Source organism: Suillus discolor (assembly GCF_016758755.1).
Source record: "Suillus discolor strain FC423 chromosome Unknown F5147scaffold_38, whole genome shotgun sequence".
NCBI lineage: Eukaryota > Fungi > Basidiomycota > Agaricomycetes > Boletales > Suillaceae > Suillus > Suillus discolor.
In genome coordinates this window covers 58,476-71,425 of record NW_024541285.1, presented here as the reverse complement: position 1 = coordinate 71,425, position 12,950 = coordinate 58,476, and the positions used below count along the sequence as shown (strand labels likewise).

The 12,950-nt window shown below is 47.7% G+C and overlaps 5 protein-coding genes across 5 annotated transcripts; 2 read left to right on the top strand and 3 right to left on the bottom strand.

Moving 5' to 3' along the window:
- Nucleotides 1-214: 214 nt before the first annotated feature.
- Nucleotides 215-1,352, bottom strand: F5147DRAFT_702409 (carbonic anhydrase). Its single transcript, XM_041437787.1, has 4 exons — nt 1,139-1,352; nt 994-1,088; nt 867-940; nt 215-799 (listed from the first exon to the last, which is right to left on the bottom strand). The coding sequence occupies exons 1-4, from the start codon at nt 1,253-1,255 to the stop codon at nt 447-449; spliced, it is 639 nt and encodes a 212-aa protein (XP_041291205.1). The 5' UTR covers nt 1,256-1,352; the 3' UTR covers nt 215-446.
- Nucleotides 1,353-1,657: 305 nt separating this feature from the next.
- On the bottom strand, nt 1,658-2,310 carry F5147DRAFT_547360 (uncharacterized protein; the record flags this gene model as incomplete). The annotated part of the gene is made up of 3 exons (XM_041430344.1): nt 1,658-1,770; nt 1,830-1,966; nt 2,027-2,310. Coding segments are annotated over 3 exons (534 nt in total), but the record flags the coding sequence as incomplete, so codon positions are not given.
- Nucleotides 2,311-3,460: 1,150 nt separating this feature from the next.
- F5147DRAFT_761896 (uncharacterized protein) lies at nt 3,461-4,730 on the bottom strand. Its single transcript, XM_041440549.1, has 6 exons — nt 4,544-4,730; nt 4,306-4,369; nt 4,134-4,157; nt 3,982-4,005; nt 3,814-3,921; nt 3,461-3,757 (listed from the first exon to the last, which is right to left on the bottom strand). The coding sequence occupies exons 1-6, from the start codon at nt 4,675-4,677 to the stop codon at nt 3,668-3,670; spliced, it is 444 nt and encodes a 147-aa protein (XP_041291203.1). The 5' UTR covers nt 4,678-4,730; the 3' UTR covers nt 3,461-3,667.
- Nucleotides 4,731-6,109: 1,379 nt separating this feature from the next.
- F5147DRAFT_702397 (uncharacterized protein) lies at nt 6,110-8,057 on the top strand. The gene is made up of 7 exons (XM_041437786.1): nt 6,110-6,475; nt 6,539-6,657; nt 6,708-6,869; nt 6,938-7,013; nt 7,066-7,188; nt 7,249-7,433; nt 7,486-8,057. Exons 1-7 carry the CDS (start codon nt 6,334-6,336, stop codon nt 7,744-7,746), a joined length of 1,068 nt encoding a protein of 355 aa, XP_041291202.1. The 5' UTR covers nt 6,110-6,333; the 3' UTR covers nt 7,747-8,057.
- Nucleotides 8,058-11,514: 3,457 nt separating this feature from the next.
- F5147DRAFT_702392 (uncharacterized protein) lies at nt 11,515-12,869 on the top strand. The gene is made up of 3 exons (XM_041437785.1): nt 11,515-11,592; nt 11,648-12,079; nt 12,133-12,869. Exons 2-3 carry the CDS (start codon nt 11,945-11,947, stop codon nt 12,391-12,393), a joined length of 396 nt encoding a protein of 131 aa, XP_041291201.1. The 5' UTR covers nt 11,515-11,592; nt 11,648-11,944; the 3' UTR covers nt 12,394-12,869.
- Nucleotides 12,870-12,950: the final 81 nt, after the last annotated feature.

The following is a 12,950-nucleotide window of genomic DNA, read 5'->3' as shown; positions in this document are numbered from 1 at the left end:
TCGCATCAGTGACAGTACATATACTGAATATGCAGGTGAGCCAGCTTGCTTACATCCCAATTGAAACCGAGCGCTGGAAGTCTGGGAACTTTACCTCGGGGTCTGAAAGAGAAGGTTGCCCGGAAAATTTGTTGCCACACTGTCATGGACCATGCAGTGGCATCGCATTGGGTCGCGTTCTTCATTTCTTCTTGTGAGCAGCGATTCAAAAATGTTGATGAGAAAATGACGATGCATTATGGGAAAACGAAATATGTCTAATGTTTGAATTTGAACTTTGAGACTGTTCTTTAGCGGCATGTACTTATAATTTACAAATAATATTTACCACATTCTTGATGTGTACAGCCATCTAGGGGAAATCTAGTGAAGAATGCGGCGAGAATTGGAATTGTCCCTAAGACTTGGAATTGTCATAAAAAAGGACGAGTCAAAAACTGTTCCCATCAAGCCTGAGCTTCCCGGAAGACGAGCTCATCGATGTGTCCACGGGCGAGGTCATACACCCATCCGTGCACAGTGACTTTCTTCGCATTCGGGTCTGCCCATACAGTGGTGATCGGTTCCGAGTTGCAGATATTGTCGACTTGCGTAATGACATTGGTTTGAACGACTTTATCCAACGCCTCACTTGCGGAGCACGCGGAAAGGTCGAGGGATTTGACCAGCGCAATGAGGGGGCTCAACCAGCGCGTGAGTGGGGTGTCGGGTTGGGGCGCTCCGGTATCGGCAGCTGCGTCTTCAGCTGCTTTCAGGCAAGCAGCAGCACCTCCGCAGTTGGTATGGCCAACAAGGACGACTGTTAACGATATATACCCGTTAGAGGAATAATCGAAACCTTATCATGAGTATAATGAGACACTCGCCGTGTTCGACGCCGACTACTTTGACAGCATAAGTGAGAACGGAGAGTGCGCTATCATCGTTGAGGTGGAATTGGCTGCAAGGACGGTTGTGAGCTCCATGGCCTCAGCCTTCGATGGTTATACGTACTTGGCGATGTTCCTGTGCACAAAGATATCGCCAGGCTTAGATGCTGTAATGACTGATTCTGGCACCCGCGAATCGGAGCAGCCAAACCAAAGGATCTGAAATGACCTTCATAAATGGAGTTAGATAGGACATGGGGTGGGCATACCTTGGGGCTCTGGCCCGTGGCCGACTGAGTGAAAAAATCGGGTGTGTCCTTAATTACTTTTTGCGCCCACTCCTCATTGGCGTTGAGTAGGGTTTGGATAGGCTCGTGGGACATCATGCTGTAAGGAAGTGGGAGGCGAAGAGGTTTCGGAGGGCGGTCGGACTACAGATGCCAAGGCCCAATATATAGCCGATATCGATAGTGGCACCATCATGCTTATATATCTTGACTGGCACTGCTAAGTAGATAATCAAGGGCTCACTGATGCCAAAGATAAAGTTCGGTAAGTAATTTATTCTATAGCTGTTTTTAGTCTACTGATGTAAGTATAGCTGTACTTATAACTACGGCCTGTCTGATCCCGCTGTTCCGTACACTCACGGGTCGGTCATTTGACAATGACCTCCAAAATGACCAAAGCTCGTCCAGCAAGCCAAGTCCTTCCAACAATTCCAGCGACTTGTGATATTTTATGGACAGAGCTAGTATCATATGGTCCGCATCATTCCTCCTGCATGCTTAAAGCCCGTCTTGAGGGATGCCGACAAATACACGAACAGCTTCTCGCTTGGCGTCAGTGTCTCCTTTGATGGGCAGACCATAAGCCTTGAGAATAGCCTCGTAGCGCTCCTCTAAATAACACCACGCGATCAGTGAACCATTCCAAACCCAAGTTCCAAAATGCACTGACTTGTAATATGCTCGAATTCTCCCCTAGTAGCAGGGAAGTTCGGCGGTGGCTTGCCATCGCTTCCAACGGGCGCCTTGAGTGGCGTATTCAAAACTGAACACCGAGAGTTGTTCAAACGCGCAGGAAGTCGCTGTTGGCTGTGGTAGACAGAAGAGGTACGTCAGCCTCCATATAGTTCATCTCAAATACTAACGTACTCAATTTCCACGATTTTCTTAAGTGCCTCGATCTTCTTGTCCAACTCCTCCAACGCAGGTCCTTTATCCGTGTTCAACTGCGTAAACTGCTCTTTCAAGGCAGCAAACTCAGCCGCGAGGCGTTCTTGTGTGCTCTCAATCGACGCGAGTTTCGACTTGAGAGACGCAAACTCAACTGTCACGTCATTGCCGCTGAATGCCGTGGAAGGAACAAGCGCGAGTGCTTGTGATGCAGCTGCTATCTGGTCTGCCATCGCTGCGAATGATGCGGAGAGACGGTGTGGCCATAACGGCGCATTCAAGCTAGCGTAGTCAAAAGATGGACTCGCCAGCGAGACATCAATAGTCGGCGCGGATGACCCAGGTCGGGACTCTCCTGAAAAAAGGCCGTTTGGCGACTGAGGTTCCCTGCTAAACATGGTGGTGAATGATCGGTTCTGCCAAAGGCTAAGTTCTTGAAGGATTTATGGCAGAAAAAGAAGGGGCGCGGCTGGGCCCAGCAGGGGGAAGTTCCAAGCTCACGGACACAGGAACATGAGATTGAATATGTTAACCTTGACAAAATTCTCATACGATGTGCGAGAAATTTTTCGTCGATGGGACTAGGAGACAAAAGAATATATGCCTATTGGACATGCCATGCCAACGGATGTGAACTGGCTATGAACCGTGAGCGAGGGCTTACTATATATGCGCGAGTCTGATCATTGACAGAGTGCTCGGCAATTCCTGCTGCGCACCCGGTGTGCGAATTTGTAAAACTACTTAACAGACAGCCAGGAACGATGTTGTGTTGTCCTAGGTTGTCCTACACGGCGAATCTCAGACGTGGACTCTGGTGGAATCGGCTTATCGCATGTAATTGTAAGATGTAGTACCTACCGAGACCATATCACTCCAGCCATGGCCAATTCGTCGTCGATTTCCCAGATTCAGGCAAGCTGGGACCTTAGTGCAGTGCTTGGCGTTCACTGCTCCGCGGCCATCAGTCGCCATTCCCCATTCTTCGAGCGAACTCTTGAGGTACCCTGACACTTTCTAGTGACCCTGAACAACGGGGCGTAAATTGCTGAATGTCCACAAATTACTTCATATCATTTCACTTCTGAGGAATGAAATGAAATCCCCACGAGTCCAACGGATACACATCAAGTACTGTGATCGACCCCATGTCGATGTTGTTTTCACCAGCATGCATCCTTATCTTCATGTCCTTGCCTAATGAATCGACAAGCTTAGCCTATCATGTAGGATTTAAATATAAAATCGCACTATCAAACATCCACCGGTGGTTTACGACCTGCTGATAGCTAACTGCATAGTCAAGCGAGGGACCTTCGGGGTCAGGCCAGCCCCACTAAGTCAATCTAGGGTGTTGACACAAATATACATGGTTACAGAATGACACACATATAGGGGTACAGGGTGGGTAATGCCGATATTTTCCAAGTAGTCTTGTGGACAAGACAACGTCAGTGAGTACGAGAGGACAAGCAGACCGCAAGCTGAGAACCTGATAGAACACAGACGCCGTAATGTTATTTCCGCTGTCGTTTAGCGTGAACCGGAGCCGCATCAAGGTCAGCGTCATTATTAGCGGCCACGTTGCAAGCAAGAGGTAGCAAAGATCTAGATTGGAACTCATCTGATCATCCATACGACATGGGCGGCAGCGGGGTAGTCTCGCTTGAAGTTCTGGGGTGCTGTGTAGTCGTGCAAGGGGTCTGTTCTCTTCCGCGAGATTTGCGTAACATTAATTCGAGAAGATCAAAGAAGATCAGATTTACCATAGTATTTTTTGTCTTCGAAATCACCATGAGGTCATAGAGTTTAGAAGAGACAAAAGGAAGGCTAACTTTGGAAATTCCGTGATCACTTCCGTACGAGTCGATACCCTACGGAGCCAGATATCAGGGTATATTGATCATTCCGAATGGGTGCAGTTGTAGACTGACTGAGAGGGCAATTGCAGGTTGAGCCTGAATGTTATGTTCACTTCTGGAGTAGTCAGATATCGGGAATGGCCAAGCTTGGTCGACGTCCAACGGAAGGTATTAGACTGGCAAACGTGCGTACTTGGGACGTGCGTGACACCTCAAGTACTTACAGCAGACAGCGAGTCCCCAATGCACTGGAAAGCAAATGGAATGGTTCATGCGGCAGAAAACTGGCACCCTGGTTGAACAAGATGTGATTAACTGACAAGACACCCATCCCGATTTTAACCATTAAGCTCAATGCTCTAGAAAGTTGTCTTGTGGGTTGTCTTGTCATCCTACCCAGTCGACCTTCACTACTGTATTCGATGCAGAAAAGAGGTCGCCGAAAAGGATGTCATTAATCCTTTGTGTAGCATTAATAGTCTAGAATTCCCGTAGCTTATTGACATCTAGAAAACGGGATTGGACGTGTAGGGGCCCAGGTTCGATGTCAGGGTTTCGCACATTGATCTCGAAGCCAGAACTGGTCCTAAGAATCGCTGGATAAATTTGCTGGGAAGACAGACTCAGAACGTACCAGTATGTCTCTGAGTTATCATAGGCAAGCACGACACCCCCAGCTTCAGCAAACTCTGGATGCAAAGTAGAAAGAGTGCTGCCTTGACCCGTAACAATGAAGAAATAAACTGTGCTCATTGTGGAGGATGACATCGATGACGCGTGAGGATCGGCATCACAACTTTATACAAAGACTGCATTCTGCCGTTCGGCTGTGCGCTCTATTCAGTTGCCTCAAGTTTCAGCCCGATAATGATAGTGAACGCTTGCGGATTTAGAGATATCCATTCTTTAACTTGCCAAAGCCTATATTGCTGCATATAGGTCCTAGGTTGGGCCGATGACTTGTGGCCAATGGAAGGGCCCTTAAATGAGTTTACAGTGTTCGAGGTTGTTAAGGATATCGGGTGGTCGGTATGCTAGCAGTGGTAAAAGTCTTTAGACAGCACACACAATCAGGTATCTCTTCACGTCAATCTAAGCAACACCATCAGTAAGGAAAGCTGTTGACCGAGTAGTTTCTTACGTGTGGTTAAATCTAAATTGTCCATCCTGTAGTGTTTCATTCGAGTCTGGGAAAGGATCCGTAAACCAGTCATTTGTAGGTGACGCCCATCCATATCAATTAGATTGCATGCTCGGCGACTCACGTTACAGCATTACAGCATAATTCTGTTAGGTCCATAAGCCAAGCTTATTGGTTCGGTAATGGTTGCAGGGACATGAGATCGAATACCCAGAAGAACGCTGAAAAGGCATGCTATAATGGCTCGACTGTGGTGCATGGTGGAGCGTTAATACTGGATTTACATTTGGCACTTGCACAAGCCATCTTTCTGTGGCCTTGAAAGTCGCAAATGACGAAATGTGGGCTCACTAGCAGTCAATGAACAACAAAGAGATCGCGGGAAGCGCCTCCTTGGCCGTTCCCTCGGTTTTGTATTTCTCCTTATATGAGATATAGATGTCTAGGGGCGAGTTGAGGTGTGCCTGCAATCCGCTAATCGATAGTCAGTGCACGAAAAGTAAGCACTAAGTGCCCGGATGGAGGCGTGGCCTCCATTAGTCCGCCATTCCGCCGGCCGTTTAAATGCGCAAGTCTTCCAACTCGCGGAACCACTGTTGTGCTGTTCGTGGTATAGTGATCCCTGGCGTTTGTTGTGGATGGTACAAGTACTCGGATGTCAACCCCTCCACCCTGACCGTTGGTAGGGTCCTGTTTCCCGTCGTTGTCAACTGGGGAGAAATGAACCGGCGACCTGCGCCCGTTGACGAGTGTGAAATCTGCATCGAGTCTGCCTGTAAGAAGACTAGTCATCATTCGTATTTACGAGCCCGAGGAGATACATCACCGAAGGTGGCATGTAGGTGGCCTGAGCTTTTGACACAACAGACTCAGGTGAGCCGAGCACCTGCCCTCGAGGAGAGATTCGGCGTTAATTGACTTGAAGTAGCTAGCATCACTTCTGTTTATGTAAATGGCGTCGCTCAGCGCTCGAGCGCCCAGCCTCCAATAAAAGCGGAAGTGAATTCTGGTCTATCGATATATAGGGCATTTGTAATCATATATATCTTACGTTGAACAGTGAACACAGCTTCCCGGCACCAATTTGTAGTCTTTCGATGATGCCAAGGTCTTCAAGTTGTAAGGCACTTTGAAGGCACTAACTAAACCTGTGGCATTATAGGTTTTTTTCCGACGTATGTCACATAGCCCACAGTATCTGCGTCTCGGTATTACCGAAACTTTGAAGGTCGTCTCAGTGACAATGCCAGCATCATGATATCGAGCGAAGTTAAGACGTATCCATGGAGCTGGTAAAGGTTCAGCCTTCCAAGTCATCCCTGGTACATCCCTTGTACATCCCCTCCATTGCAACCATGACTTCAAGAGGCATTCCGCTCGATGTGGCTGCCATAATGTCAACTACACTGGAAGGTATTCTATATGGCGAGTAAAATAGTTCATTCATCACATGTGTACTCTAGTACTAAGCTACAAGTTGCTCTTCAGGGTTCTCCATCCTCATGTTTATAGGTACCATTTGGGCGCTAACCTACAAGCGTCGCCTGCGGGAGGTCAATCGCCTAATTGTTGCAGTGACCGTCATGTTGTTAATACTGAGCACCGCAGTTAGTTTCTCGCTTCTTTAATGCTGTATCAACTACTGAAATTCCCCAAGCACATGATCGTAGACATCATTCGCCTTGAAGATGGATTGATGAAGTATCGTGACACGTTTCCAGGCGGGCCCGCAGCATTCTTCGCGGACGTGTCCCAAATTACATATGTGATCAAGAATGCGATATATATTTCGCAGACTCTGCTTGGCGATGGGGTTGTGGTGGGTCCAACTTTCTGACTGCCAGCTTGGAACCCTCTTGACTTATAGAAATGTAACTCCAACCAAAGATATACCGGTGTTACGTTGTTTGGCGATCTGCCCGGATCGTTATTCTGCCAAATATACTGTGGTGCTGTAGTGCATGTAAGTTTACAACCATGCTCAAAAAGTCGTGTGTTCTAACGTTGCCTTGAAGTCACCGGTTTTTCTGCAGTCTACAGCGTTTCGCAAGCAACTAGCAATGCTGGAAATATCTTCACGAAGGCTACTGGACAGTCTTTCTTCGCTTTGACACTTTCGACTAATCTAATAAGTTCAGGTAAGTACGTTTCTATGCCAGCACAATGTCGAAGTTTCATCCCAACCTGAACGTAACCAGGTTTACTGGCATATCGCATCTGGAAGATTGAGTGCAACGTCTCTGCATTACGCACTTCAAACAGAACCTTAACGCCCATATTGCGGGTTCTCGTGGATGCCGCCATTTTGTACTCTGTGGTGCTCTTCCCCACACTCATCTGTTTCGTCTGTTCGAACAATGGGCAGTATGTTATGCTGGACATGGTGCGTCCGCTGTTAACACTTGTTATCAAGCATCTGAGCTTCGATTATCTAGCTCGTGCCGATCATCTCAATTGCTTTCTACATGGTGCTCCTTCGCGTCGCGATCAGTAAACACGCTCAAGATTACGTTTTGACGACTTTCCATAGAGGGACGACGACAGAACAAGAAACCTTGCCTTCTGTGAAACCTTTGCGGGTGCATATATCCCGTATTACTCAAATTGACGATACCTCGACGCACGACATGGAGAGTGAGAACCCACCATTGACATGCAAGGTATATCCTATTGAAGAGCAATCTTGCGCCGTGTAAACTATTGCAATATTTATCGCTTCCTCCTATGTTTCCAACACTATCAATGAATGGGGTTTCCACAATCGTCTTTACCAATTTGGTGTCGGATCATCTGCGATGTAGTATCAGAAGAAGACAAGATTTACATGTGCACCCAACCAGATCCGAAACAAAAGGACCTGTTGATGGCTGTGGATCCGGAATAACTTATCACGAACGGGTCGAAAATCAAATGGACCAGGACGATCGGACGCTCAGTTTCGGTTAGTATACTAGCAAACAACTAGCCATCAGTGTTTAGCCCCACTCAATTCTTATTTTATTCTGCCATTTTATTGTCCCGTACGTGTGTTTTGTTCCCTCTCTCTGACCCCAGCTTTACTGACGCGTCTGCAGGATGGAGAAGTCAGTATATATAATGCGGTCTTTGGCCATCGTTATACTAACAATGCCTTTGGCACCAACTTCAACTACTCTTTCATGTCAAACTATGTGTAGCTTCTCTATCTGGCCCGAACTCTGGAGGGTCACCGTACATCGACTCCACGAAATTGCGTGTTTGACAATCGTCATGCAGACAGCCGGCCACAGGGCCCCGTTGTCGCTACGCTACGACAAAGCCCAAAGGACACTCCTTGGATGACTACTCGAAGCTACGACCCTACTGCAATATAACGTTACGCTTCCGGACAGTAACTGACTAGAACTCGTACACTCTCATAGAATCATTGCACACTGCGAGTTTGCCCGTGATAATTCTGGAATCTGAATGGCAAAGGCAACGTCAAATGCTCCATACAGCAAGCAATTTTTTTCCTTCGGAGCGGCCATAGTAAGGCTTGGGACTATCTGATATCATGACCCTTGCTAAAAAAAAACTCTTCTTCATGATAACACAAATACTCTAGTACTGCGCGCACCTGGCCCTCATAGCCTCTTGAGTCTTCTGTCTTCCCAACAGCCAGCTTCGCGACCGTAAATATATCATCCATCATGGTTTCTTCACACCACACATTCTCTCCATGAGGGATCTTCATTTCGCTGGGATTCAATACGCAACATAACTCACTTTGTTTATCGATGACAAATATACGGCAATATTGGACCTGGTGTCCATCTTACACTTGGAATTCTATCGAGCTTGCCATCGTGCCACCCAGAAAATTGGACCAGGTCGTGCAGGAGCAGACAGGAAGATCGTCGCTCTGGGAACTCAGACACCTAGCGGTATTCATGGAGTATCATCCTCATTGGATTGCTTGTATGTGAATGCGTTTCCTAAGCAACGTTCTGACTACACCTATTTTAAGCCATTCGCCTCGTAATTCAGTAGTGGCAAATTAACATGATGCAGAAAACGAACTGCCGTCATTTAATCACCACTCCCCGTGCTCTCTCAATTTTCTCATCGACGGGGATTTCGAGTCTCAGGTACTGAAACGAGCTGTACCCTGCACTCGTCAGGGGTTCTCCAAACGGAGCTCTTCTTCCATATCCTCCCTCAGCTTTACGGCCGCCGTCTGAGAATGTCATGATATTCTGCATGCATTCCTCAGGTAGTACTGGCTTCCCAAAACCTATTTCAATATCTAATGTGACTGTTATTCACTACATAGCCCTAATCCTGTGAGTCACTGAAACAATCTGTGCATCTAAGATGGTTCTAGCATCCCATCCGCGTTGGTTCTGCACATTTGCCATAGTTTTATTGGTTTATATATTCAGCTGCTCACACCAGTCGCCTCCCTCAGCAGTGTGTCTATTTACCCACTCGCATCCTCCCAAATCCCCTCGGCGGCCCCCTATGATTCCCAACTTGCAAAATTTCTTGAACTCTGTAGTCAAGGCGAAGTCGAATACTTCAGTAGTAGTCGTGCCCAGCTTCCTGGAGCAAAAGATGTTGTCGCACAATGTTGTTGACAAGTAGAAGACGCTCGAATATGTTGTATGTCATAAGTTCATTATTGAGTCTTCAGACAAGGAATGGCTCACATTATCTGTAGTGATAGGCCTTTGCCGGTGGTCCGCTCACACCCAAGATAGTAGGAGATACTCTAGTGGATGCAGGGGTCAAGCTGCATTCTCTTTACGGTGCTACAGAAGTGGGATACACGACTTGCTTCTTCCGAGATGAAGTTGTGCGAATATTAAAGGTCTGGGTGCGATTTGGACCAAACTTCAAGATCAGGTGGATCCATCAGAAAGACAATATATATGAATGTCGAGTTTTGGTAGGTCTCGGTCTTTACATCCCCTCTCAGTTTTTGAATACTTCAAGTTGCTCGCGAATAGTTCTGGCACAGAGAATCTCTCGGACATCAAAGGTTATGCTTCTTCAGATGTATTATCAAACATCCAACAGTCGAGGGTATGTGGAAGATGTAACACAGAAGCTCGTGTCATCCATATCGCTTTCTGATATTGTCCTTGCAGCGTAGGAAGATGAATGACGTGTTAGTGCTCTCATCTGGCGAAAATCCAGTGCCAGCACTCATATAGAGTACTATTGTCGCCAACCCCTACGTGAACGGTACCGTCATGTTCAACCGGGGGATGCAACCATGTCGGAATCCTCATAGTACTACGGGCGGGGCACGAAATCGACGTCGATGACGGGAAGCGGCTTGCTGGGTTCAGGAATGGAGTTTGGTAAGCTCGTGCCACATACACTTGCTGCTATCGAGTCTGACGATACCGGTGAACTTGAAGGCCAGATATAGAAGCGAATCAGGAGGCTCCTGCTTCCAGCAGGATCTTCAAGGAGATCGTTCTTGTGATACGCAGTGAAAGTGCGTGCTGCGAGTTGGAAAGGGAACTGTCAAGTTTAACGACGAGGAGATCAATGCCCTATGAGCATTTCATACATCCGCCAATGCGCGAACATGACATTCATGGGCGACAGGTACGAAAAGGTGGAGGGCAGCACTACAGCAGGCATTGATGTGCCTTTGCCTAGTACGAACTAGACTATAGATAACGTTGAGAGCTGGCTCGTGGCATGCTGCTGCTGTGAGTGCTGCCAACGTGGTTGATACTTGATAGTTCTTTGCTCAAGGCTTTGACAGGCGGGTCGAGGGCAAATTAAGGTTTATGTTCTACTGACCCCCCTTACGTCTAGTCTGTCCGCGATATTCCTCAAAAACATCGGCTCCCTGAGGGATCGCGCAGAACATCGTTTTTTTTTTCAAATTTTTCGATTAGCCAGCTCACGAGAGTCATACAATACCGGTTGATACCAAAATTGGCATCGAGAACATGATCGAAATGACTCTGTTACTTTGATTGACGGACGCAGGCGAGGTGATTATGTGGTTATCTTGACTGGGTCCACAGTTGGTCCACAGACGGTCTTGGCTCATACCTGCTTTCATATCTGCTCCAGCACGGGGATGTGTCTGTAGCGTATATGCCTTAGATCGTCCATCAGCATCTAACGAACGATGACAGAAATTTGGTTTCAAAGGAGGCAGCCTGGATATCACCCTTCCGTGTCGGAGGGGCTGGTGCATGTAGAAACTGATACTTCTCACTATGATCTGGGTCTGGATGAGCAATTGTATCACAAGGTTTGTTTCATTGCCAGTCTGACTATAATAGTCAATTCAAATACATTCAAACATAACGTAGATCCGCACGTCTGTAACCGGCGCCGCCGTCTTAGAGCCTCAAGCGAGGGGAACGCAGACCTCACACTATTTTCTTCGCGCCATCCAAGGCCGGGTTCCATGTTCACCTATCCTGCATCAACTGCTCAAGGCTGGGATAGAGCGAATAGACCTTTCCTGGAAAAAAATGCAGTGCGACGCGTGTATAGTCACAGAATTTGGCCCTGGCTGTGCTGCGAGTAAATACGTTTGTGAAAGGGTAAGTCATATCCTGCTTCTAGGAGTGTACAAATCTGCCAAACAAGGTCAACAAGTGCACCCTCGTTTAGGTTTAGAACTGATCAAAGGCACCCACGAGGAGCTTGGTCGACGACATGATAGCTGTCGATCATCGTCAAGTCTGTCGGTCTAGGTGGGCTTCCGAAAGCCCGATAAGTGTATCTTTCCCGAACGTACCCAGGAGGTACCCATCATTGACACACGGTTCAGCTTCTAAGCTGGATCCCTCCCCACGCTGTATCAAATGCTATTCTTGATGTGGCTTTCGCGGAAGAAGTGCCTCCCTTTGCGGTTAATGTCGTACACCCGAGGCCGATAGCGTGGGGGCAGTTATGCGGCCTGTTGTGCACGCGATAGTCGACCATAAGGTCACAAGCATCTCGTTGCGTCTCGTTCCATTCTTGGTGTGGCTTGAAAAGCTTGAACCGAGTGCCAAGGACGCGAAGGATGAAAGTATTAAGCGTATCGTACGTGTGTTTCAATGGCTAGCAGAATGATTCCCACCTGACTTCGATTGCAGCCTGCTATCAAGCTTCTGAACTTCATGCGTTCCATGACACGATCAGATATCACGATCAGGGCATCTTGCGAGATGCCCTCAGAAGCAGGTGGCTTTACTCCATTGGCCACGGATGTAGCTCAGCGCGTCAGTCCGACGGTCAAGGAACTGGAGCCGCTGCCGTCGGCAGATGCAGTGAATACAGTGGGTGGACTATTGAGCGGCGGTGAGGGTGTTGAAATGAATGAGCAGGCCGCAGGCAATCCCTGTATTTGCTTCTAACGCAATGTGGTTACTTGGAACTTGTACTAAGATAAGTCGGAGTCCTCTCAGGGCCATCTTACCCTTTTAGGTGGTTTCATCATGCATGCATTAAGTGCGTGCAGCTCCCGAACTTTCTAGCTGAGCAGATAGTGGAGTAAAATCCATTTGGGTGCTTTGCACGAGAAGGGCCCACGATTCTCTGACTGTCTTCTGTTTGGGCGAGGGACTAGCTATTAGAGCTGGTGATACCCTGTAACCGGTAGTGCTAGGGTTCAAATAGCAAGTCGAAATCATGGGAGGATGTGTCTCTCCACAGGACAGCCTTCTTGGAATCGGATCTGATTCGAATCAGGACAGCACAATCCAGATGCGGCACGCGGTCGACTGCAAACTTGAGAGATAAGCTAAAAAGTATCACTGTTCATCTCCGACGTCCTCGAGTATTGTCGACGACAGCTGTCAAACACGTACTGATCATGCATGGCCGAGATGAGAGTGCCTTCGAGTTGTTCACGTGAAACGAAACTGCAATCAAAAAAAAAAGAGACAGGCAGAATTCCGGTGGCCCGGCACGT